This window comes from Geospiza fortis, unplaced genomic scaffold (genome assembly GCF_000277835.1).
Source record: "Geospiza fortis unplaced genomic scaffold, GeoFor_1.0 scaffold206, whole genome shotgun sequence".
In the NCBI taxonomy this organism is placed as follows: Eukaryota; Metazoa; Chordata; class Aves; order Passeriformes; family Thraupidae; genus Geospiza; species Geospiza fortis.
In genome coordinates, this window is record NW_005054311.1 from 3050196 (window position 1) to 3076321 (window position 26126).

At 38.5% G+C, this 26126-nt stretch overlaps 1 protein-coding gene across 1 annotated transcript in view; it reads right to left on the bottom strand.

Moving 5' to 3' along the window:
• Window positions 1–4241: 4241 nt before the first annotated feature.
• MOCOS (molybdenum cofactor sulfurase) overlaps window positions 4242–26126 on the bottom strand; it is a 185185-nt gene continuing 163300 nt past the window's right edge. Inside the window, exons 10-15 of the mRNA XM_014312401.1 lie at window positions 22870–22951; window positions 18647–18771; window positions 17966–18071; window positions 13902–14028; window positions 11517–11621; window positions 4242–4388 (exon numbers count right to left, since the gene is read on the bottom strand). Of these exons, the coding sequence (XP_014167876.1) occupies window positions 4242–4388; window positions 11517–11621; window positions 13902–14028; window positions 17966–18071; window positions 18647–18771; window positions 22870–22951 (692 nt within the window). The remainder of the gene's footprint in view (window positions 4389–11516; window positions 11622–13901; window positions 14029–17965; window positions 18072–18646; window positions 18772–22869; window positions 22952–26126) is intronic.

Here is a 26126-nt window from a genome sequence, read left to right on the forward strand (position 1 = left end):
CTCTCCTCCCCTCTCTGGGCGCTAGGTCTATGTTTTCCCCCAGCAGCTGCCTCATGACACCTGTATGATGGAGACACAGGGATGTATCCACATTTCACCTCCATGGGAGTGACCTACCTGTTGTGTTGCAGAGTTCTGCTCTTCTTCCCCTCCCACACTCAGTGAATCAAAAAATGCATGAACAATTAGCTCAAAGTCACGTGTGGATGCTGCCTCACTGTGCTCATGTCTGTCTCTTGCTGGCCCCGTGAGTCACAGATCATTTCCATGTAAACCTCATGAGAAGAGAGGGACAAGCCTTCCCTGTGATTCCTACACACACCAACTCCTGTTTAGTCTTCCCTACTGAGTGACAGGTTAAACAGTGAGGAAAAACAGTGTTGGATCCCTCCAGGCAAAGGAGAGGGAAATAAACCACCTCTTCTCTCACCATCTCACCCTTGGTGAGAGCTCCAACCACTGGATAACAGATGGACTCAACACAACTGGCTGTACATATTTTAAAGGAAACCAGTGATTATGAGTTCATTTTGTGCAGGGCCTGAGTGTGCAGCTGATTGGCATGTGGCTACACAGATGGAGGGAACACCTCACCTGTGAATCCCAGCAGTGATGAGGCATCCCTTCAGTCCTGAGCTGCGTCATCCATGTGCCCAGCCATGCCTCCAAGCAGAACTGAGCAACTCATGAGCTTGAAGGTCAGGAACGCAACCATCACCAGCAGACACATCAAACACAATATATATTTTATTGGTTTAATTTCCAAGGAAGTTAGAAACCAGATGAAAGAAGATTTGCATAGCATAGCCTCTACAATTTATGAAGAATAATCACAATTTATGCAGTCCTTTATTTTGATTTGGATGTAATTTTGACAGAAAGATGACCTAAAATTTTTCATATACTTTGAAGGACACCATTGAAAGTATATAAATCATAAACTAATCTGAAATATCTTAGTTATATAAAAAAACACAGAGCTCAGAAACTTCTCCTAAAAATGCTGATTTCTGTTTTGTGATTTCAGTCTCCTGGCTATTATTAGAGCTTGTAACAATCACCATTTTTACCTTGAGATTTGAGAAGGGGCTAAGTCTCACAGAGAATGGAATGTGTCTGAATAATTCATTGCAAGTAAATAAGCATTTGGTTTTCAAACATATAGAGGACTTTCTACATATAGCACTCTGGAAATACTGTATTAAGTACATTTATTATCCATATAAGGCAAACATATATCTGCAATTATTATTTAATTATTAAAAGATTTAATTTGCCAGTAATTGGAGTATTTAGATCAAAGCCCCTACATTCATATGAAGTGGTCTTATTTTCTATATACTTGGAAAGTTAAGAAATAAACCCTTATAGAACATATAATTTTTTAATGTAGTGTTTCAAAGTGTTTATGCCCCTTTTGTATCTGCAGTCCTTGGTTTTGCAGTATGCTAAATTTCTTCTTTCTCTGAATTATTTTTTCACATTATGGGAGGGTTGTTCTTTCTGCAAATTTACAGTGCATGTCATTTAAAAGTGACTTTTTGTACTTCAAGATTTTCCACAGAGTTTTGTCCCTGAGAAGAATTTGTCGACATTGATGGAAAAACACATCAGCTCTGGCAGGAGCACTCCACTTACTAGAAGGGAAATATTATCTTTTATTTAGCTGAAAGATTCCTTATGTATCTTCCATCAATCTGAAGTGTTGTGACATTTCCTACCACTGTACCACAAGGATGTTCCTTCTGGGAAATGCAGAGACTATACTAATGACTGTGTTCATACATTAGAGAAAATCTTTCTTTTCCCCCTGTAAAAAGGCAAAATTATTCTTGATCTAATATAACCAAGCCACAGCAGAGAGAATGTGTAACTGACCGTAAATAATAGGTCAAAATGACCAAGCATGACATTTTTAAAGTTCAAATCCTCTCATCCATAGTTATCATACATTGCATTATGGATATTCACAAAGAGTATTTGTCAAGCCACTGTGTACCAAAGTGACTTATTTTGTACTAAATGCAATAATGAATGAAACAGAACCTTTTGAGGTTGCTTTCAATTTCCTTTTCTAACTTTTGTGCCATTTTAAACAAATGACACGGTGGTGAGGCGAAGAGGACAGAGCAGAGCACCAGACATCACCAAAGGTCAGCATACAACAGGTCTCTTCATATTAAATATGCCAGAGCTATGCTGGCTTTCTACCCAACAAAGCAATGCTCTGCATAACAGAAAGTGAAGCAGTTAAGAGATTTAGATACCAGGAAACTGCTTTTCAAGGTTCTAAAAAAGCCTGCTCATTACAACCTCTGATAATTGACTTTTAGAGAGATAAACTCCCTGCTTTTCAAAGCAGGCATCAAGGAGCAGACCTTGGGCTCTGAAGTGGAAGGTACAACTCTCAAAACTGATTTTCAGTTTACATACATATGAAAAACCTCTCTCTTCCCATGTATTTTATGGCAAATTGTAAGAAACAGATAATGTTTCTTCTCATTTCCATTACAAAGCTCTGCTGAGAGACTGTTCCAGCTGAAGTGAGTAAAAGAGTAAAACCAGTTCTTCAAAAGAACAAAAAAAAAAAAAAAAAAGAAACCATACCTTTAAAAAAAGGGGAGGGAAAAAGGAAAGAGAAAAAGAAGAAAGAGCATTTTTGAATTCTGATTTGTGCACTGGGTGATGAGCTTCCTTTTTCCCATTCTCTGCTGCTCTGTGGTAGTCGCTCTCCTTTCAGAATGACTGTTTGACCAACTCTTTCACAAAGCTGCCTGCCTCCCTCTGGGGTTATGCTCAAACAACTCAAGGATTGCTTCAGCCAGAAGGACTTTCACACAGCTGGAGCCAAAATTGCCCCTAAATCATATTGGATGAGAGTTTGGCTGGTGCTTTTAGCAGGGTCAAAATTTCACTCCCCAGATGGCAATAGAGCAGGCAGTCTAGGAGAATTTTGTCTTCCAGAAGGACTTCCTGGAAGCATGAAATCATCCCATAGCTAGCTGGACACATGTTGAGGGTCATAAAACACCTGGCCTCAATGTATTCAGTCTTGATTTACATCAACTTTCCATGTGGATTTTCTTTTTTACTCCATGTCTTCCTTTATTTATTTTTTTGTAATTTTCACAATAATTGATACTTCAGACTAAGTTTTCAGACATTTGCTCTCATAAATCAGAAAGCACAAGTCTTGTTTAGGAGCTGCCAACAGCCCTTTAAGAAGAGCATTATGAAATTAACAAAAGGTAAGAAAAAAAGAATGCTTTGACCTGTTTGTGATGGAGAGCATTCAAACTGTCAAGAGTTCCCTCAAGTGGCCATTAGAGATTGCTGAGGATAAACAAAGTTTGTATAGAAAATGACTGTATTACTGGAAAATCTCTAATTAGAGATAATGTGTCAGCATCGACAAATGTATAAGGAAACAAGAGTGTGGAACTCATAGAACCATGAAATGGCTTGGGTTGGAAGGAACCTTAAAGACCATTTAGCTCTAACTCCTCTTCCCTAGGCAGGGACACCATTACATAAAAAATCCCAGGGAAGACATCACATAAAATAAATCAGATGGAAAAGTAACAAATGGAAGAGAAAGAAGTTGAGAACAAATGGATGGAATTCCTTCACAGGGAATGTGTCTTGCAAATGAATCCTCATTATCTTTGTGCTATACTGGCGTTCTCACACACTACTTCCAAAGGGGGAGACACAGACTTCCCAATAATTCCCTCTTTTCCATTGCTTTCACACTGTCTACACCTCACCTTCAGTTTCCTTTTGGAAAAGCTGAATGCACTGCTACTCTCATGCCACCCTTCCACTGCTCTCTTCCCACCCACATTGTTTCTAAAATATGTCTTGCATCCTCTTCTAATTGGGGTTTTGACAAAGTAGTAGAAGGAAGTAGCGTATTGTTGTGTTTACTTTTCTTCATTGAGATGTGGCTTTCTGACAACAAAGCTGGGCTTGTTTTGGGAGTCATCCACCAGTAAGACTTGATCAAACCTGTTGCACCCTGAAGCAATTGTGCAAAATAGAGTTATGGCTGCTGCAACCTAATCACAAGCAAAAACATGTAGGTGAGCTGTAATTATCAACAGTTTTGCCATCTGATAACATTTACAGCAAACAGAAAATTACCAGAAGCAAATGAGTGGAAGCTTTTTCTTTTTTTTTTGCATAACCGACTACTGACTTTTCCCTGTAGTTGCATAAAAATTTCATCTCCACCAGAGAATCTATCCTGAACATTTTTCTTCACTGGATGTTGGAGGTTGAATTTCTGTATTCTCCTTCAGCACTGGAAGTACTTGAGACCCAACTGATAAAGTATCTGAAAAGGATGAGCAAAAGGGCTGGTTCATCAGGTATATGCCAAAGTTCGTCTGAAAAAAAGCAAAATATTTATTAAGATGCAATGCATGTTAGAGTAATCAAATCTACAGAGGATCTCACAACCCAGATATGTTTAGAAGAAATATATTGCTTTAAGAATAAGGAGGTATGTATTATGCCCATGTAATTAAGAACATTCTTAACTCATTAATTATAATAGACTGGTAAACAGAAGCTAATGCCATGCTATTCAAGAAGAATAACTTAAGTAAGTGGATAAATAGCACAGTATTTCATCATGAGCTCCATAGTATCATGTATGTAATTCACACTCCCTCATAATCCTGTTATTTAATGTCTGCTCTGGCTCCTTGACAAATGCAGTTAATTTATTGTCACAAACAAAGGCTCTGCAGCATGGGAACACTGGTATGTTCCAACAGTAACGAAGTCTTGTATCTCCCACCATGAATGATTCCCTTTGTTAACAGAACTTTATTCTGCCTAGCCTCTGTGAGTTTCCCATAATTTGTTTTTTATGAATATTCTAGTACGTTTTACAGAAAATATTCAGAAAATTCATTTTATTGTTGCTTCCACTTGTTAAGTGTCATTATCTGTGAATCCATCCTGCATAAATATTTGAAATACTTAGAATATCTCTTTGGGATACTGAGTAATATAGAAAAGAAAAACTGAATATCCACTTTGCCCACTGGCCATGCAACCCTCACAGGCACCAAAGACCTGATCTGAGTGCCTGCATTCTTATGTGAGGTCTTGATCTCAAGCAGTTGAGTGTTACAGTTGTGGGTGTGATCTGGAAATGTCATAGGAAAAGACTGGTGTGGTTGTGTGGTTTTGTTTTCTGGCAGTGGATAATTTAGAAACATGCAAGAAAAAGATTTGTCATCTCATGACAATATTTTCCAAAGAATTAGATAATAGTTAATAAAAAATATGTAAAGTAGGCAAAAAAGGAACACTGAAGACCTTGTTAGATTGATAACAGATTTTTAGACTTCAAAAAGTCTTTGCTCTTTAAACCGAGGACCTTGGAAACCTGATATTAATTTTCTTGTCTTTTCTTGCAGGTTTCAAAAAAAAAAGTATTTTGATATTTTTGGTACACTACAGCCAAAATGTGCAAGTAAATAAATAAGCAAACTAAATACAAAATTCTATTATCCTTTTCTATTTCCTGATTACATTTACTGCCATTTTTCAGATCAATGATTCTGCAATTGAGTGAATTACATTTAGAGCAGGTTAAAAAAATAGTAGGCAAAAGGGATTGCAATAAAGAAAAAAATAGATGACTTTAAGGGGGCATATTTCACAGTTTAAATATGAAGGCATTATGTTGTCTCCTATTCTTGCATCATGTAATTAAATAAAGATGAAGCAATGAGGTAACAGAGAACAGCTCTTAGTGGTAAGAGAGAGGTAAGTTTGAGACCTACTCCCAAGTAAGCGAGGTGCTGTAAAGCAGAGATCTATCCAAACATGGCCTCAGACCCTGAATTTGGGTCTTTCTGCTTCATTTGTAATTCTGAACATCAATGAGAAAAATGGGCCCTAAGCTATTCTTGGCTACCTCTGCTATTCCTTCATCCCACTGGCATGTGACATTAGAGGCCATGAGCTGGACCTCTCAGGCTTACCCTACTGCTGGTACTTTTTGGGTACCAGGGGCTGTATTGGTGTTAATCCTTGGTGGACACAGGGCACATCCTTGTGGTCAATGTTCTAAGGTTACTGCTGAGGAATGACTGCAGCACTGTAAGATCCCAGCCTTCTAGCACAGTGATTCTGTTGGACCAACCGTGATGCTGTAATGGTGTCAGTAACTGTTTCATGTAAAATATTAAAGTACATAGTCTTATTTTTCCATTTTTGCTTTTCTCTCATTCATTGACAAGTTTCTCTATTGGCATAAATGATGTATTTTTCACCTTTATGGTTGATAAGTTGGATTCACCTCCTATACCCTAATACAAAAATGACAGTTGCCATGATTTTTTTTTAAATCAGGCCATTATAAAACAAATATTGTAAAATTAATACTAGTTCATGCTACACCACATTTCACACAGGAAGGAGTTTCTTAACTCATCCAGGTAAATGAGCTTATTTGATGCATGAGAAGTATTTTATTTATATTTACTGTATTGTCATCTTGATGTATCTTAAAATGAGACTAAAATAAATCTGGGCAGATTGTTCACTGTGAAGAACTTAATTTACCAATTTTTGTTATTGAAAATCATTTAGCAGGTTTTTTTGTTGTTGTTGTTGTTTTTTTTTTTATGCACCTTAAAACATTCAGAATTACTTAAAAAATACATGTCTGAATGCATCTTTTTTTCAGGAGTTCTCAAATGCTGTTTTGATACTGGTCCTTAGTATTTTCTTTCTCCGACTGGGCATCTCAAGTCTCAGTGTTTTTTTCAGTGAGTAATGCCTAAGGAGTTTCCAAGGTGATGATACACTGATGGTGTATCATACATATTTTAGTACTAATGCCTGTTCGGAATCGCCGACCTCTTTTTTTTTTTGTGAATGTTATTAAAAAAATTTAGCCTGTAATTGTCAGAACAGGATTTAACATCTTCTAAGTAAATTTCCCTGCTTTTTTCAATAATTACAAATAATAACTCAGCAAGTACTGATAACAGCAATCACACACACACCCCTGCCAATCAACCACAAAAGCTTCATCTGCCGCTTCAGCTCTCTTTCAAGAGAAAGATAAAACGTAGAAATTCTCATATTTCTGATGAAAAATGATACTTTCAGATGCAGAGATTACAGCTTGCAGAGTTATTACAGTGAACCTCATAATCTCTACCTGCTACCTTTTCCTGGCTTCAAGGACATCTTATTCTGCATCTAATCTTCCCAGAACACACCAAGAACTGTGCAGGGAGTGCAGGACCATGGGCACCATGGCTTTATCTGGCAGTCAAGACTCTTCCCATCAATGTAAAATGTTACTGGAACAAAAAAATTTAAAGCTTCTTGATTAGGAAAAAGTAGACCACTTCACTGCTGGGAGAAAGAGAAAAAAACATACATATTCTTGCCAACAGTGAATCATATGATAGTCATCACACTCACTTAAAGGAGGAGCTATGAAATGCTGTCATTCTTGCATGTTGTTTCAAGTTCATTTACTGGATCAACAGTAATATGCTCTACTCAGAAATTCACTGACAAATACCCTGTGTACACCATCCCCTTCTGCAAGACAGAAACGTGAGAGGCTTCATCTGACAAAGGCCTGAGGTGGGATGTCTTCAAGCTATGACTCCTAAAGAATCAGTTAACACAGACTGGAACCTGGTAGAGAAATACCCTGCAAGAATGTGTAACAAGTACATAAATCATACTGCATGCTAATACTTAGCTTTGGATGAGTTCTGGATTTTGCCTCTCAGCTGCCATATCCCAGCAGAGAAATTTACCTGTCCAGGTCTTTTCATTTGTTCATACAATAACATAAACTCCCTCTCATCCAAAGATTTGGGAGATGCAATTATTAAAATTGTTTTTTTAATGTAATAATGTTTTATTAGCTTTAGATTTACTAGAATGTAAAGCCTTACAAAATAGGAAAGAGGAAGTACTCACTTCTGACATGCTGCTTTTTATATTGGAAAAAGGCAAAATGTTAAGCTGGCATAGCTAAAACTCCATATTGTTCTGTTGAAAATATCTGGACCATAGAATGCTTCCTTAAGAACTGATATTCCTTTGTTCTACCTTAACTAAATACATTTTCCAGTTCAGTCACTGATGAGAAAAGAGAACCATATTATTTCAGAGGCCTATTAATTACAATCACTGTTCTCAAATGTTCCAGATATTTGAATAAAAAGCATTGCATGGTGTAAAGCCCTGTGTTACTATGAAAATAATGATAATGATGCATCAGATATGAGAGGTAATTTGCTATCCTTGCTAACATTTCACTAAGCAATCCAAAGGCATGGCATCTAATTCTGCAAGAAAAGAAGCTCTCCCAAGGCACAATGAGATACATAAAGGAGGATCAACAGACCCCAGAAAAAAACACAAGCTTTTTAGTGTATGAAGGCATGTGCAAACATAATGGATTTCCCTTGATGTACTGCTATCCATACATTCAGAGCAGGGCAGACTGCTAATGCAATAATTCCCTTTGCTACCTTGCCAGCAAGTCCCAGTTTATAGCACTGCTGCAAATCTACCCACAGGGCTTCCACTATCATTAGTGCTAAACGGCATCTGCAAAACACCAGAGAGAGGCAGGGAAGCTGTGTTCTCCCTTTTCCACCTGTGTGTGTTTTGTGTCAGGTGGTGAGGCATGTGAAACAGCATGTGGCCATTTGCTTAATGGAATTGTCTAGTCTTTCCTAATCTCCTGCAGTAACAGAGAGCACTCTGCCACAGGAGGAGAGCTCATCTTTCCTTTCCAGTCAAGAATTACAGAAAGAATCCTTTATGAGTGTTTCTTCAGAAACCAGAGCTCAACTTCACTTTATGGAGGTGTTTACATTTTGTGTCAAACAATGATATAAAAGGTTTCATCAAAAGCAGCTGGCAAGGCTTCAGCAACATGCTTTGCATTTATCTGGAAAGATGTAAATCGCTTGGGTGGCTAGTTACAGTAGCTGGTCCTGAGTTTCAGCTGCAATCCATCTATGCAAAGGCTCCATCTTTCAATTTGAAGCACCAGACTCTCAGAGTCTCAGAGGAATGGAGAAAAATAGGATTTTAGAAATAAATATTGAACTACCTCCTACCAGAGGTAGGATATTAGAAATAAATATTGAACTACCTCCTACCAACCTTACATTATTTAGCTCATTATTGAAGTTCATTGGCAGTTCTGCTATTTGGGCTACTTGTTCGATAAATTTCAATGTAATCTTTTCAGGTTGGTGTTCTTGGAAAAAACAATCTAAAATGGTAAATATTGACATCTGTGTCTCTTTTCTATCCGCAATATCTTTAATGTTTTGGCAATCAACTTCCTATAGCAGCTTTCCAAAAACCTGGGAAACTATCTTAAATCTTATTTTTCTGCAATAGTTTTTTTTGTAGTTTGAATCAGATTATTGACAGATGGGAGAAAACACTGCTGATTTCCTTCACTGATTCTGCATCTGATAAAAAAATAAAAGAAAATTAAGTCTATTAGATGACTCCTTAGCAGAAAAGCACATGGTGGAGAAATGAGTCACCAAAGGATTAGCTCTGCGATTTAACACAGTCACATGAACTCGATGTTCCTTCTCTCTCCCCACTGTGAGCTGGGAAATGTTTGGATCAGTGTCCTCTGTTAGGTCTGCTAAGCACAGTAAAAATGCCACAGTCCTTCCTGGGTGCTGCTCACTGATGATCAGCTGGTGCCCATCACCACAGAGGTGACCTGCAGGACGAATGGGCTCGGAGGTCTTCTCAGACCAGACAGGCAAAGCTACCAGTTCAAACTCTCCCTTTCAATTGTCAGCTAAGCTCACCCTCATGCAGAGCAGGGCATGCTCACAAGATCCCATCTGCCAGCAGCGCTGAAGGCTGGGAAAAGACAAAAAAGGCTGAATTCCTGTGTCTTTGCAGCGTGAATATCGGTGCAGCTGAGGCAGAGAGAGCTCTCCCCCGCAGTGATCAGCAGCACCTGCCTCGGCTCGCAGCACAGCCTTTATCAGGCGCCAGCTCCTTCTCGAGAGGCTGGATTGCTCTCTTTGCCTTAGCCCTGTTTGAATGAGCTACTTGGTTCCAGCAGTGCATCATGAAAATCTCTTCATTGCTGAGTTAATCAGAATGAGAGAGGAGCTCATCTTTGCTATGGGAAACAGGCAGAAGATGCTGGGCCTCTCCTGAGAATCTGCATCCTGAGTAAGGTTTTGCTGCCATTTTCTTGCAGAGTTCAGAGGGCTTTTTACAGAGGTTTCAAGTCATAATCCAGTAAAACACATATGGGCAGAAAAAGTCCTCTGCATAGTACACCTCATGTGGCAGCAGGGAGCATCCCTGTCCCCAGTGTCCCAGATGCAGCAGCTGTGGCTCACCATTACTCAGAAAGGGCCCCTGTCCTCAGGCATCCACCGGGGCCAGGAGCTCATCTCACAAAGGCTCATGTACGGTAGCACAGCAGGCTCTGCTCCCTGGAGCAGAGCCTGCTGTGCAAGCCTAAGTCACCTCAGGTCAGTGGGAAACTGTGCCTCCACAGCCGGTCCTGCTCACTGCACCGGGCTGCCTCCGACATGGAGCCAGAGGAGCTATTCGCCGAGGACAACAGCCAACGAAAAGAAAGCCCTTTGTCTGCTTAATGAGTCACTGAGACGAATCAATTTTGGTGGTTTTTTTTTGGTCCAAACGTAGAATGCAGTATTTGTAACTTGTTTGTGCATTGTCTGGTCGAATGATTTTCAGCCTATTTGTTATTGCTCTGTGCTGGTGCTGTGCCCTGTCTCTGGTGTTTGGTGGGTACTGGCAAAGCTCCCAAGCCCTGACTGCCTAAGACACTTTAACAACAGGAGCTTAACCAACAGGAAGCAATGAATTTTGAATAAGGATTTTCAGCTAAATAAATACGTATGAGGAGATTTGTGGAGCCTATGGGATGCCGAACTGTCTGGCCATCATCTGAGCACTCTCGATTCCAAGAAGCAATGCAACCTAAGGAAGCAGGACCTCAAACATCCGTATTTCACACTTACTTTCTGGTCTCTTTCCTAAGCAATTACTCTCCACTTTGACTATATTCACATCTGCTCTGTTTTTCCTACTAACTAATTTCTCAGGGTAAGAATAAAGTTTAGTCTTACAAGCCAACTGTATAATTTCAAACACTTTCTGATTTTTCAGCCTATTTATTTTCTTAAATACATCAGTGCATCAGCTTGTATTTTTAAGACCAAAATAAACACACTGTAAAGAAGTACATACTGAATAAAAGCAAGCACAGTTAAAAATAATGCATATTAATAGTCCATTTCTGAATAAAAATGTACTTAGCATTTTATAGAAATAAACCATGTCATATCTGGGTTGTAAGCGCATCCTCTTTTTGCAGAAAAAATCCAAATGGTAACAACTTAGCTGTGAATATTCGCTCAGCAGATATTTCACTACCCATGCAATAAAGTCACTACATCTTTCATTACAGTATTTTGAAGTACTGTACTGACCTTTCTACCTCTGGCAGCAGACAGGGACTGCAGAATTTCTTTGTTTCGTTCCCCAGACTGTTGATCAATGCAGATTATTTGACATCTGCTACATGGACCCACAACCTGAAATTTTAAAGTTAGAGTTAGGTTAAAGAAAGTTCATGGCTGTTTATCAAAGCAGTACATCATTGAACAGTAAAAGCTTCAGACTATCATAATATATTAAACACATACCTTTTGCATACCTTTTCTGTGGTTTTTCAAGCTTTCATTATGTAAAAGGTCAAGTCTGTTCACCTAATGTAGTAAGTCTACTGGCAAAAGTCTCACTGGATTTTTAATTCTCTTTTTTCTTTTTTTAAGGAAAACTTTCTCAGAGACAGAATCTGAGAAATACCAGACATTTACATATTTGTATTTCCTGATGGCTCCACTTCTGTGGGTGAGCAGGGCTGCTTGCCCAAAGAACTGAAAACAAAATTAAGCCAATGCCTCAGGATCCAACCCAAGGAGGATTTTCTTGGGACTGGGAAATGCACAACATATTTCTTATACGCATGCACTTTTAGATACTCAGAATGTAAAATATTTAAATGTACAAGTTTACTTAATCAGAAGAAATAATTAATCTTCTATCATCTATTATATGATGTTAACATCATATGTAGCTGTTCTTAAAGCTAATTGTTGTTTGAACTAAAGTATGCTTTTAGGGGGAAAAACCCCAACCCTGCAAAAAATTTCTTTTAGAGCTTTAAAATGGAGAAAGGACGACATATTGCACTTTCACTTAACACTGTATCCCTAACTTTAGCAAAGCTGTACATTACAGAAATTATGTCTTACAGTATATCTCAGCATACAAATTCTACTTTTGTAAAATGTGCCATAAATTTCAAATAGGGCAAATAATTAAACTGTACACTTAGAACATTTTATGTGCTGATCTGAAGTGATATTTCAGGTTTTTGAGATGCATCTAGACTGCTTGTATAACTCTTCAGCGTAATCATCAACATCAAACATCAGCTCTTTTAGAAAATTATTTTCCACAGCTCTATTTTTTAATCAAAAGAACAAGACAGAGAAGGAAATATCTTTTCCTGCTTTACTTCGTTCAACAGCTTCTACCATTTTTTTGGCATAAAGAAATATTAACATAATTTCTACTGTTACTACACCAATATCTGAAAAAGGACCTAGCAGAGATGGGAAAAGACAATGCAAGTTACATAAGCCTTTCTATTTTTGCCTTGTATTCCGAAAGTATATCAATGCCAGAAATAGGAATGCCTTTTATTTTGTAGTTTTACAGTAACTTATCAACAGGATCCTCGGCTGAACTCCCCAATGTAACTCCAGCCTCCGACAAGCTATACACCATGGATTTTGTTCTTTTTGTTCCTCATTTCTTACTTATAGCAATTTTTCCTTAATTTTCTGTAACTTATATTGCATCTTACTGATCAAAGTACACGTAAGAAGAGAGCAGATAAGCAATATTTTCCACCCTTGCTGAAAAAGTTTTTTACAGCATGCTGACTAGAAAAAAAAGTGATACCTATCACATTTTCTAGATTTGACCTCAGTACTCCTGTCATTCACACTTAAATTATAATCTCTAAGAAAACAACAAATAAGCCACTTTCACATCCTAGGCAAAGCATCTTCAAATACATATTTCATATCTCCTGGCCAGACAAATTCAGCAGAACATTTAATACATGTGTGCATCATTCCCTTAGGTGTCATGTAGCTTTTACAGATTCTTTGTTAAGAGCTTTTCTTGAAAGAATGTATTTACAAACAAGGTCTGACTCTTCAGCATTTTCCTTACAGTACAAAGGACATTATGTTTTTTAGCTACGAGCATACCAAAAAACCCTACCAGGCCAGAATTAGAAACATTCCTTGAGTGAAGACTAGGACAAGATGTATACAAAAGAGGGCAATAGACCATGACTGTTCACTCGTATTCATGTCCAGTCTCTGGCCATCAGTTGCTTGATTTGCAGTGATGTGAGGTTATATTTGGACTACTGTGCTGAACAGCAACAAGTATTCTCTGCTGACGTGCTGGCTAAATATGTGCTGTAAACTCTGCCTAAAAAACCTGATTATTATTCAGTTCAGATAGATAAAGGTAAGAAACACTATGAATTATGAAATTCAATGGAAGTGTCGAGATATATGGCAAAGCCTCTTAAATATATTGAGGTATGTTTGTCACAGGACACATCATTTTTTTTCCCCCACACTTCATAAATTTACCTGCACAAAGTGTGCTGCCCATATTCTTTGATTTAGGAATCAAAGCCTTGTAAAAATTGCTTTGTCTCCAAAAATTGGAATCAAAATGCTTTGTGATACCCTGGGGCACGGACAAGAGAGAAAAGGTCACACCTGGAATTGCAGAGCACCTATTGAAATCTCAGCCCACTCCTCCTCTTCAAAGGACTCTGGTGCACTGATGACAATGTTGGCACGGAAACGTCGGATCAATTCCGCTATTTCCAATGGCTCCTTCAATCTGTCTCACAGAGTTGACAAAGCAAAAGAAAAATTAAAATTATTAACTAATTTTGCACTAGATGTTTGTGCTGTAAGACTCTGGTGGCTCATGTGATTAGCAAATGCTTCTCCAGAATAACATGGACCAAGTTTTATTACAAAGGCTATGGAAATGGCACAAGGTACTCAACTAGAGTTTGTAACCTCCCAGCCATAATATATAACCCTCTAGGTGGCTTCTTCAGAGGTGTAACCTGGAACTATAGGTACGAAAACATGTAGACAGGCGACTGTGAACCATGCATATGAGAAAATTCCCAAATTGTTATCATATGTAAGGCTAATGGTAACAAGTAGAAAGATCTTTTCAGTTAGCAATCATTTGACTTGTTAAATATTGTAAAAATAGAAGCTTCTAGAGCCAAAGGCAAATAAAATTTTATTCTGCACATGCTGCAATGTCAGAAGGGACAAAACCAGTAGTTGCTGAAGGTGAAAAAGGCCAGTAAAATAATTTTATGAGAGATATATCCCTCATATTATTATTATTTGCCTTTGGGAGGCAGCAGATTTCACCAAACGATAGGTGTTTTAAAAAAATTAATCTCTGTGTGGTGATATCTCCCCCTCTTTACAAGCATTTGAGCTGCCAGAGTGTAGATTTGTGTCAGTGTGGAGAATGTATATGAGACAGAAAGAGGAGCAGACTGCATACAAATATAAGAAATCTTGCTGCATCTTTGAATTGCCATCCTTTACTCTTCCTCTAAAGAAGAACTTGAACAGCAGCGAAAAGAAAAAAAAAAAAGACACTGCAAATTTTCCAGAGGATTCTCTCAGTGCCACAGTGAATGGAGAAGAAACTTCTTTCTGCATTAGCTGTTAAGGAAATGAACCATTTTTACTCCATAAACTGTACTCTGACAACTTAGGGATATGACATCCTACAGCAGAGGCAGAAACCTGGGTAAGCAGTGAAGAGAGGCATTTCTGTCCCAAAAGAAAAAAAAATCAAGAAAAAAGTAAGGACATACAGCTTAAAATGTATTTTAGTTAGAGAAAAAACATGCAAAATCAAAGTACAGGGAAAACTTCACATCAAGCAGTCTTGGCAGAGGTGGCCTGTTAGGTGAAAAAAAAGAGCTTGGTTTTATTTTAAACAGTCTGGATGATGTTTTCCAGCAGACAAAACTGCATGAGGATAAACTGCCTGTGCAGACTTTCAGACAGACCACAGAAGCCCAGCTGCACCAAGCCCCAGTGTTCACAAGGGCTCCAGTAGCCTGGGGGTAGAAAGTGGGATGAGAAGCTGCAAGGCTACAGGTTTTCCCTCAAGATTCCACAGTTAATCCCATGGCTGAGACACAATTTGCAATGAATGCAGGAGGTGGGAGCCAACAGGAAGCATAGATTATGCCAGTGCTCATACAAACAAGAAGGAAAATAGCAGTTAACTGTGAACACATTCAATTATGCTGCTGTGCTTCCCAGCTTTGCTGTGGGCTCTTGGAGTTTGGCTGCAGTGGAGCCTCTAGTTTTGACTGTGTTTTGCAAAATCTAAGTGCCTGACACCCCAGCCTGCACTGGGAGCATCAAAAGCCCAGTAACCTGAGAGCCAGGCCTGCAGTGTCCTGAGACAGCTGCTGAAAAAAACTTCAAGCTTCTGCTAATCTACCCTTTGCTGCTGAGCTCAAAGACTGCAATGCCCCTACACCAACCTCTCTGCCTTCAACCTACTTCGGCTCACATCCAGAATACCTCACCTCTCTTGCACCTCCCCCAGCCCTTAGAAATGCTTGTAATTACTTGGCAACATGTATCTGAGTAAACTTCCATTATTTCTTCTCCCACAAAACGTGCATTGGTTTATTTAGTGGCAGGTACCTTCATCCTGCAAATCCTAACACGGATCTGTTTTGAAAATCAGTGTAATGTGCCAAAGTCAGCCTAGATGCTTTGGATTTTCACAGCAGTGGGCTCTACAATGAAGAATGAATTGCCTATATTTAACAGGCAAACTTGAAAATTAATATTTATATCCTCAGGGTTACAGTTCTAACAAGAACATTTGAGCATTAGGCCAGGCCATAGGGATTTGCATGGAGGTGACCTGTAATGGAAACAGCAGAGAGACAAATGTCTGCAGGTACATGTAGCCCTCCAACAGTATACTGGATTCTAATTTTTAATTGAATTGCTGTTTCTGTTTTAGATGACCTCTCAAGAACCAAGTGCAAACTGGAAGACTAGTTTTTACTTATGGAAGATGTAAAGTGAAATTATAAAAAACTTAATTGAAAATTGAAATAGTTTCGTAAAATTTAGCAGGTTTCATTTTAGCAAAACCAAACTCAAATGCCAAGAAGCTAAATAATACTTTCTAAAAATCCTACAATATTTAATAAAGACCCATAAGTGCAGTTCTTAAAAGTACATTGGATAGTTATTTGGAAAGTCCATACTCCATGAATTAGTAACAGTGCAGAATGAGGATGCTGTATATCTGAACTTATTTCTCCAGCACCCAGAGAAGGCACTGCATGGCAAAATGCACGGAAGCGAGGACACTTCCAACTCACACTGCAGAGTGAGAAGCCAGATGTTTCTCAGTCACTATTACAGCTCTGGTCACATCTGGAGTTTCCTTTGAGGAAAAGGAGATTACAAGCCTAGTTGTGCTGGAAGATATTAGGTGTAAAATCAGTGTATCATCTGATGTTGAATGTTTTACTGAAGCTCATTGTTCTCCTTTGTCCTCACTTGCTGCTTCTTATTCTTCATCTTTGCACTCAAATCCCACATCTGGAAAGTTCCACACTGAGTCTTATCATGGAAAATGCCCATCCTGAGTAAGGGATGTCTGCAAGAAGTGCCCTCCCAAGGAGATATAACCCAGCCAGTAAGCCTCACAAGAAGACATTGTCACTGAGAAAGGGTAGTCAAAATACTGAGAGATGGACTGCTTCAAACCTTTTCTACAATAATTTCCCATGATATTCTAAAATTGCCCAACAGTCTGCTCCTGAAGAAAGAAAATCCTTGGACAAAGCAAGCTCCAGTGGTCTTGGTGATGCTTCATTCAGTCAGTGGATTTAAATCCTGAAGCTATATACATATCCTCCTGCAGATATACAGATACATATATCCTCTTCTACTGAAAGCAGGAATTTTCAATGCAGGGGATATGTTTGGTGGGTGACTAAGAGAAGAGAAGATGACTCCAGGAAGAAGCAAGAGAGAAGTTTTAAGAGCAAGGAAAAGAGGCCTCAGATACAAATGCTGGGGGTGTGGGATACACAGACATAATGGAGGACTTGAGGGAAGATTTTTTGCAGAATTTGAATATTTCCTAGTTATAGTCAAGAAACAAAAATTTTCTGTAGTTAGAATATGAAAATTTGTTTGGTAATGGGTTTATCTTTGAACTATGGACTGACTCAGTGTTTAATTTGCTGCTTCTATCTCCCACTTTTGTATAAGTAAAAACAAATTAAATTAAGAAATACAATTATTCCAGTCCTGAAAATACTTTCAAATTATTTCTGTTATGCATATTTACTCTAAATCTTAATAATTCCCATGGGAGAGAAATAGTTCAGCCAGACTTTATATTTTTACCTGCCAGACAATTTATGTTGAGAAAAACTCTATCCTTGTTCTTCTGACAGAAAGAAGTTGGCCAATTCTCAATATCTTTCCACCAAATTATCTGACAAAAATTTCATTTAAATTTTCCTAAACAACACTGGTAGACAGATGATGCTCACACATTTGATCCAAATTTTCAGAAAACATAAAATAATTAGTAATTACAGAAGTTTAGTAGCTATATATTTTTTGAATGTTGAAAAGTAACTATCTCTATATTCCCACATAAAACACCTATATTGGCATCTTATGGCAAGATTCTGGAATCCAAGATCACTGAGAGACATTTGGAGACAGAAGCATCTTACCTTGCAGAAATGTGTTCTTTCAGCTGCAGAATGCTTGCTACATTTATCAGGAGGTATTGTGCTTCGTTCACAAGAGAGAGTGAGATGTTTGTCGCAGATGACAGACCTAAAAAAAAATCAATCCAACATTCTAAAATCATCATAAAAATTAGTAATTTCACCTCATCTTTCCTTTGACCTCTTACTCATTCTCATTGCTAGTTTATTCATTTGGTTCCAGGCACTAAGGAAATATTCCAAGGATGCCCTCCAACCTGCAAATGGTTATGATGCAATGCAGTTAGAAATTGAGATAGAGGTGAGATTTTACCAAATTTGTAAAATAGTTTACAAGAGCAATATCTATGCATTTGCAATACTCTTTCAATTATTTTTGTAATGAAATTCAATCTCTGAAAAAATTATCTGGTTATTCATAATCATTTTTCTAAATGGTCTCTTTGAGTTTCCAGACAAAATCATGGTCATGATAATAACTTCCCCCCCATACTGGTGCATCTGTACATTTTCACCAAATTTAACAAGTAGAAGGGCATCAAAAAGTCAGTTTGGGTATAACATAATGACTAGATCTATACTGGATAACTCTTTCGGCCTTTATCACCTATACACTCAGTGTGAAGTCCATGAGCCTGATTTTTGCATAAGGAATCACAAATATTTTTAAGGATGACAACATACCTTTTGTATTTTTCTGATGTGACTTGCTTTTCATGTCTGAACTTTGTCTTATCAAGCGACACGGACGACCAAGGAATGTAGAAAGCCAGCCAGCAATTCTTTCTCCACAGTCATACGTTTTTACCCTATTACAAGAAGAGAGGAAGTTTAAATTTGATTGGCCAAACATCAATTTGCAAAACAGAAGTCAAATTGTGAAGATGTTTATTCTGCTTCCTTCAATACAAAGTATAGAATCCATACTGTCTGATGAATGTCTGATGTGAAGCTCTGCATGACTCTAACTCCCCATGTCCTCAAGTTTACTCCTTTCCTCTTGAAGCTGACTTTCACAAGATCTAATTTAGTTTAGTTTGGAAAATTACTATGGAATAAAGAATTAGTCATAACACTGAAGACACTGACTCTGAAGTACAATAAGTGGTTGTCCATATAACAATATTACAATACAATATTATGAAATAGTCACACTCTGGTCTGTACTTCTTGCTAAAAACAGAGAGGAATGATCTGAGTTCAATTTAAGACTGCTTTGCTGTGTGTAATTTTTAATGATTCCATCAGGTACAATGATGTTACCTCTCTAATTTAAATCATGTTTGTACTGACATTTCATATTGAAATATGGCTCCACTAACAGAGGCCAAGCATCTCTCTAAAGATGATTTCCATTACTTTTAAAATGTCTAGTGAGTTATGCAAGCTGGCAATAGAATTGCCTTCTTTACCTGGATGTAATCATTCCTAGAGGGACTTTGAAATAATCTCTTTCAATCCAAGAAGGCCACTGATGCTGTTTGACATTAGATTCCTCAGCCCCGAGTAAACCTAATGTCATTTAAATCTCCCAGACATCTCGTTTAAATCAGTTGTCTGGGTTTCACTCACAGATAATGGAAAGAAGTAAGTAGTTCCCATCTATATTAGACCTCAGGATGGGATGACTCTCACTGTGGGAATGTTCAACTCTCTACTGACCACATAAAGAGATTTGACTGATACCTAACTTTAAATGTAAGAGGAATGTGACTTATGCTGACTAGGAAAGATTCCTATAGCAAGGAAAGTGAAGTAGTTGTGTTCCTATGCTCACCTTGATGTCCTATCCAGCCAAAGAAGTTGATCTGCATGGAAACCATGTGCTTTGTAAAACAAGAAAACAGCTACTCACAGCAAAAGGTGCTAAACCCCAGGATTGAGAGGAAATTGGCTTGGCTTTACAAACTGCTCTGTTGTGTTCAACTGAATTTCACAGGTACAAAGCCAGCAGAAGTGAAACAAAGGAGATTTTATAATCCTGCATGGAACTGGTATCTCTTCAGTGCTTATTCTGAATTTTGAATTATGGTGCAGCTCTGCATCCCTCTCCCCACTCAGAGTGGACAGATGTCAAACAGAGCTGCATCTAGCCAGTGATGCCCTAGAACTGAAATGGTATTCTGGCATGAGTATGAGATGCAGGCACCATGTCAAGAAAGAGGCCAAAAGGTGAATGTCCCCATGAGATTTCACAGTCTGAACTGTGTTAGGGAGAAGGCTGTTAATGAGAACACATGAATCTTCCATGATAACAGTGCAGGTGAAACAAATTCCTCCAATATTTTTTTCCACCTTCACAGAGGTTCTAGGGGTGTTTAAAATCTCTCTTGAGTCAATTGCCTCTGGCAGCCTGTTAGAAATTAATACTGTATAAATCAGGAAGAAAGTTTTGCCCTCCCTTTATACACTTATTGTTTTGAGTCACAGTGGCTGAGTTAGAGACTCACACCATTCTTGATATTTCATCAAATGCCACTGTGTAGTTTTTGTATTCCAAACCACGTGTTTTCAAATTGCTTTCCCCTATTGTCAGACCATTTTCTGAGCAAGTACCATCATCTCTTCAAGGTCTTAGTCAAAGTCATTCTGTTGTAGCTCAATTCTACTTGTTTTCTGCTTGTGTTTATTTTTGTGGAGTATAACTTTACATCTGTCAGCATTACATTTCATTTGGCACATGTCAGGCAATTTATAAAGGAGAGCCTATTTCTCTCTGATTTCACTTGCTGTTTGCCTTGAGTTTCCCACTCATCTTTCTATTATGTCATTTAGCTTCAGTGCATTACAACTGGTCCCTCTAGCAGGGTAATTTACAGAACAAGAAACAAGGACAGATGAAGTCTGAATATTGATCCCATGGGATATAATACAACAGGCTCAGTTCACCTTGTTCTTAACTAAACCCTTGTCTTCTACCACTGCTACACTTCCCTTGATCTCTTTGATACCGCAACCTGTCAAAGAGGAGGTTGTGTCCTTGCTTACTTCAGTAGAGCAGCAACCTTGAGCATTTAGGGTCTTCTTCAGCATCAATCCTATCAACATTGCTTCTACTTTCATCATTTATGTCACTGGTAGACATTGTACCAGAAAGCCGGGTCCCTCTGATTTGAGCAGCCCCTGCTGGGATGAAGGCTAACGTTGATGAATTGCTTCAGGAGGGAAATTTGGGCTCATTAAACTTCCACGGCTGCTGCAAAATTAAACTTCCTCACACGACTGCTTGCAGATTCTACATCATGTACTTTTCTCAGTTATCTCAGTCTAAATTCAGGGTAAGCCAACAGAACTGGCTGAAATAACAGCATCAGAGCACAGAACTAATAAATAGAAAATACATTCACTAGGCATTTCTTTCGAATAAAAGCCTTTTAACAAAGACTTTTGGCCCAACTGCTTACCTTAGACATGTTGCAGAAAAGACCCCTGACCACAAATCACCTCCTGTCCTCTTGCAAAGCACTGTTTTTCTCATTATTTTTGGCCCTGGAGGCTCCTCTGCTGAAACACTGGAAACTGGCATAAATGGCTATTGGGTCTCTGAGCAGTTTCAGAGCCTCATCCATGTTGTTCACTCACCCTGCTTTACTTCTTGCCTTGTTTATTTGCTAGTTACAGCCCACTCCTTGCAATTTTCTTTCATAACCCCTTTCTTGTTCATTCTGTTCTTTCCTTCCTTCACAGAACTCTAAGAAAGTTTGCCATGAAAACTTCCAATTTGATATAAAAAAATGACACAGTCAGTTACATGAAAGAGAAGCTACAATAAACAGTATGGCAACAAATTTTATGCACACAGAGAGAAAGATAACTCAGGCTGTTTTATAGCCTGTAATAGATGGGCTTACCATGGGGAGGCTAGGGATGAGTCAACACTAAGGGAAGTGGGACAGATGGTTAAAACAAATGACTCTTGGGTGGGTTCCACTACCTGAGGAAAATACACTTCTGAGGAAAAGATCCTCTTTATCATCTGAATAGCTAGTAGAAAAGAAGGAGAAGATAATTTTCTGCATGGCTCCATGGGGAAATTGCCAGGTCTTCTGCTGGTTTGTTTATGTGTTACTCAGAGAAGCAAATGTAGAGGGCTACAAAAAATTAGTATACCTTAGTGAAAGGAAGACATAAATCTTTAAGTACCTCTTTTAGTTGGACTTACCAAGAGACTCATTGAAAAGAAACATAGTAGATAATGCAAATGTACTTTAGGAAGGCACTTGATACACTGCCACTCAGAAAACTTAATGAGACTGCAGGAAGTTCTTAGAAAATATGATGAATAAACACTTAAGTCTATGGATAGGAAATAATTTTATTCCTAATGTTATATTCACTGAAGTGGTATGTCTCCTGATTAGAATTAATGTTATTTAACTTACATACCTGCAAGTTAAGATTGTTAAGGGGACACTGAACAACATGGGTGGTCAAAACAAAATTTAAAAGGGTTGTAAATATGGAAAGCTGTTTATAACTTTAGAAGGTTCTAGCAATTTTAAATCCATGTGGTATGAAATGGGCAAAGCTGCTAACATCATCACTATTAAATGTGGGAACTGAATTCAAGTCCTGCTGAGACGCCCAGTTGACATTTGGAGGTAACTGGGGACACCTTCTTTTCTCATGCTTGGGGCAAGTAAATAAAAAGATCTCACTCATTCAAGTGAGGGCAAAGCCAGTTTACTGTACTGTCCTTCCTCTCCTTTCTTCATGTTTTGAAATTTTTTACTGTTTTCTATCAGACATGCTGGGCTAGCCAACTTACTTATTTAAATAGGACCACTCTCCTGGTTCACTAATCATTCATTGCTTTCCACCATTTTTTCAAGGACTTCTGTCTGTGTTCACATCCTGAGTGCCACTACAGTGATTTTCAGCTTCAGTACCTCTCTGCTCTCCCTTACCTGTGTGAACAGACTTTACTCTCACAGATCACAGCCTCTTTTACAGTATTGTCTTCTAGTGGCACAGATATTGGGTCCATGCCTAGGTGGGAAGACAGAAAGTCATATTTAAATAAAAAAATTATGAAGAATGATAGGATCATGAAAAAAGTTCCTATTTTTGCTCCTTTCCACAGTCACAGCAGCCTCACAAACAGCAAATAAAAACATCTTTTTTCTTTTTGCCAGAATTATATTCTCTGCCGGCAGGTGGCTCCAAATGATAAAACAAAGCGCAAAGGCTGCAGATGACCTTGGTACTCAAAGCATATTTAAAAAATACACAATTTCAGCTTTGAGTAATTTCCTTCTCTGTTTATCTCAGGCAACAAAACTAGCACAGAATTATATGGCCTCAGTCATGGTTTCTGTTGGAAGGATGGCTCCTCTGACAAGTCAAGAGATGATGTTAAACACTGTCAAGTTGGAGTAGAGGGATTGAATGATATGAAAGATGGAGGAGGGGGGAAGAAAAAAAGAGGCACAGTCTGTTCAAAAAAAGAAATATACTGTGAGAAAAAACTATTATAATTTAAAGAACAAATGTATGGAAAACTGCAAATGAGACAATTATTCCCATCTATTCATCTCCAAGTTTAAACCAGCTGAGGATTCCCTGGTAATGATCTATTTTAACTTCTCCTACATTTTTCTCATCTAGAACAGAATGAGCCAAAGAGATGGAAAGAGTACTGCAGTTTGCTAGAACCAAAAAGAAAAGCTGTACTACTTTTCTTTCTGTTCATTGAAAACAATCATCTTAAATGAAGAACAAAGTGTTTTACTGTGTGGCTGCAAGGAATCCAGCTTTTCCATTACGCTGCAACATATATTAACCAAAACTTTGACACCCCCCTCCCCAGCATTTCCCAGAATTATAACTACATATTTTGATATTATACAATATTGTAAAACAAATAAAAATCATGCTCTACCAGCTCTGTGATACAGTGAAATCAAGTTGGCTTATTTTCTTCTGAAGAGTAATAAAATGTAGTTTAGATTCATTGTAACACCACTATCGACTCTGTTTCATGCCCGTTTTACAAAATAGAAAGTTATCTACTTCTTCTTTGGTTAATTATGTTAGTATATGTCATAAGTGAAGACAGAGGGGGGAAAGCTGGGTTCACTTAAGAAAATAATACATGTAAAAAATGCTTTGAACTACCCTGTAACAACCTGAAAAAAAAGCCAATGTTATTATCTTATCAACTAGAACTCTTGGGCTTTGAAACAACTAAACATTACAATCATTCCTTCTAGAAAAGATGAGTTTGAAGAATTTCATACTGTAGCACTCTTAACTGTTACATCTTTCAAATACTTTCTAAGAAAGGCATACTCATAAAATTTCTTAAAATAGAATTTCAGGGCTTTAAAAAGGCTTTTATACACCAGCAAGTGTATCACATTTTTATTGAACAGTACACATTTTACAGTGATGTTTAGGTCAGTTAAACACTGTTAATTACAATTTTATTCTGTCTTTAAGGCAAAAAAATAAAGTAGAATATTGCCAGTTACTAAAGTGCAAAAGCTGTCGTTCTCCATGGTAATTTGCTTGATAATAAAATTCACAGATGTGCTGACAGTATTAATATAAAAAAAATCTTATCGTTATAGCTCCTATTTTCAGTCAATGAGGAAAATTAGAGATCTGTTATTTCAATAGACTGAAATATAAACCATTCATGTATATTCTTTCATCAGTGTATGCACTTAATTCCCATTATTTTTATTGGCAGTAACACATGACTATTTGAAGGCACAATAAACTCCATAAAGTGCAATTAGCTGCTCAGTTTTGCTAGCATCTTTCTACTCCAATATTTTAAGGTGCCTCCTCGACACTCAGAATTTCTCCCACTGTGCAGTGACAAACTAATGCCCAACTTGCCAGAGTAATGCTGATTGTTAGCTAAAATGGAAAGAGAGAAATTAGTCTTTTCCAGAAACGTATTCTCAGCTGGATTCTGTTTGGCTACACGTTTGTGTAGGTCAGGAACAAGTGTGATGTAATCTGTGCTCCCACGTATTTGATGGAGGAGGACACGGAGATTTCCCTTGATTCTCACTCCAGTAATAGGGTTTCTGGAAATAAAGGCACTTGCTCCTGCCCACCTTTCAGTTACTGGGAACCAAACCTCTAATAACTTCATTCAAGACATGTGAAATTCTTTCTCTCCATGAAGTCTGATTTAGAGTTAGGTACACTGATTTTCTCAAAGTGGGTTCTGTGATAGCAAGGCTTTGTTAGACTCTGAACAGTAAACAAAATAGGGAATGCCTGTTAACAACTGCATAGCCTAAGAAAATAATTCTGAAAAAATGCAGTTTCTCTAAATTAAAATCTCACACCCTCTGAGGAAGAAAAGTACAGCCAGTGAGAGAGCACGCACAAGCCCTTCCTCTCCCTCTACTCTCACTTAACTCCTTCATCAGAGATCCGGGAAACACCTGGAGCTCCCCAGCTGCCATGCAAGCCAACTAATTTTGCAGGCATGCCAGGCAAAGATCCTAAGCCTTCAGGCAGCTTTGGGCTTGTGTAAAGCCTCACTCTGCCATCCTTGCTGCCCACAGTGGATGGGTAGCAGGATTGCACAGCCGGGTCGGTCAGACAGCGAGGTCTGCCCATCCACAACTGGGGCTACAGAGACGCCCAACATGCAGGGGTTAAAGAACAGCCCTGAAAGGGTGTCTCAGCACAGAGAATTCAGCAAAAGGTGTTAAAGTAGTTGCAGTCACACTAAATCATGCTGACAAATTTTTCTTGGACAGAGAAGACAGAGAATATTAAGCTACATTGCAATAAAATAGCCATAAACAAATTTTCTGCTAATGAAAAGTTCTAGAGGGAGAGGAACACGTGTGCCTGGAGGGGAAGAGAGAACAGACTCGTTATGTTTTAAAAGTGTCACAGATAAAGTAGTCACCATAATCTAACAGTGTAACAGCAAAACGCTCTTAAAAACCACTGTGTGCTCCAGCTTCGCGGGATCCGGCTCACTCGGCTTCAGGCACTTACCAGAGCCCCCATTCCAGCAGCACGGCTGCCTTAGGCTCTCTCTTTTGGAGAGAGGCGCCTCCAGCCAGCAAAGCGCGCCCTGGGCAGAGGCGTGCGTCACAAGCTGCGCTCCCAGCGGGAAAAGCGCGGATAGCAGCGGAGCTGGCAGGGAAAGCACCGCGGGTACGGCTCCTTGCAGAGCAGAGGCAGC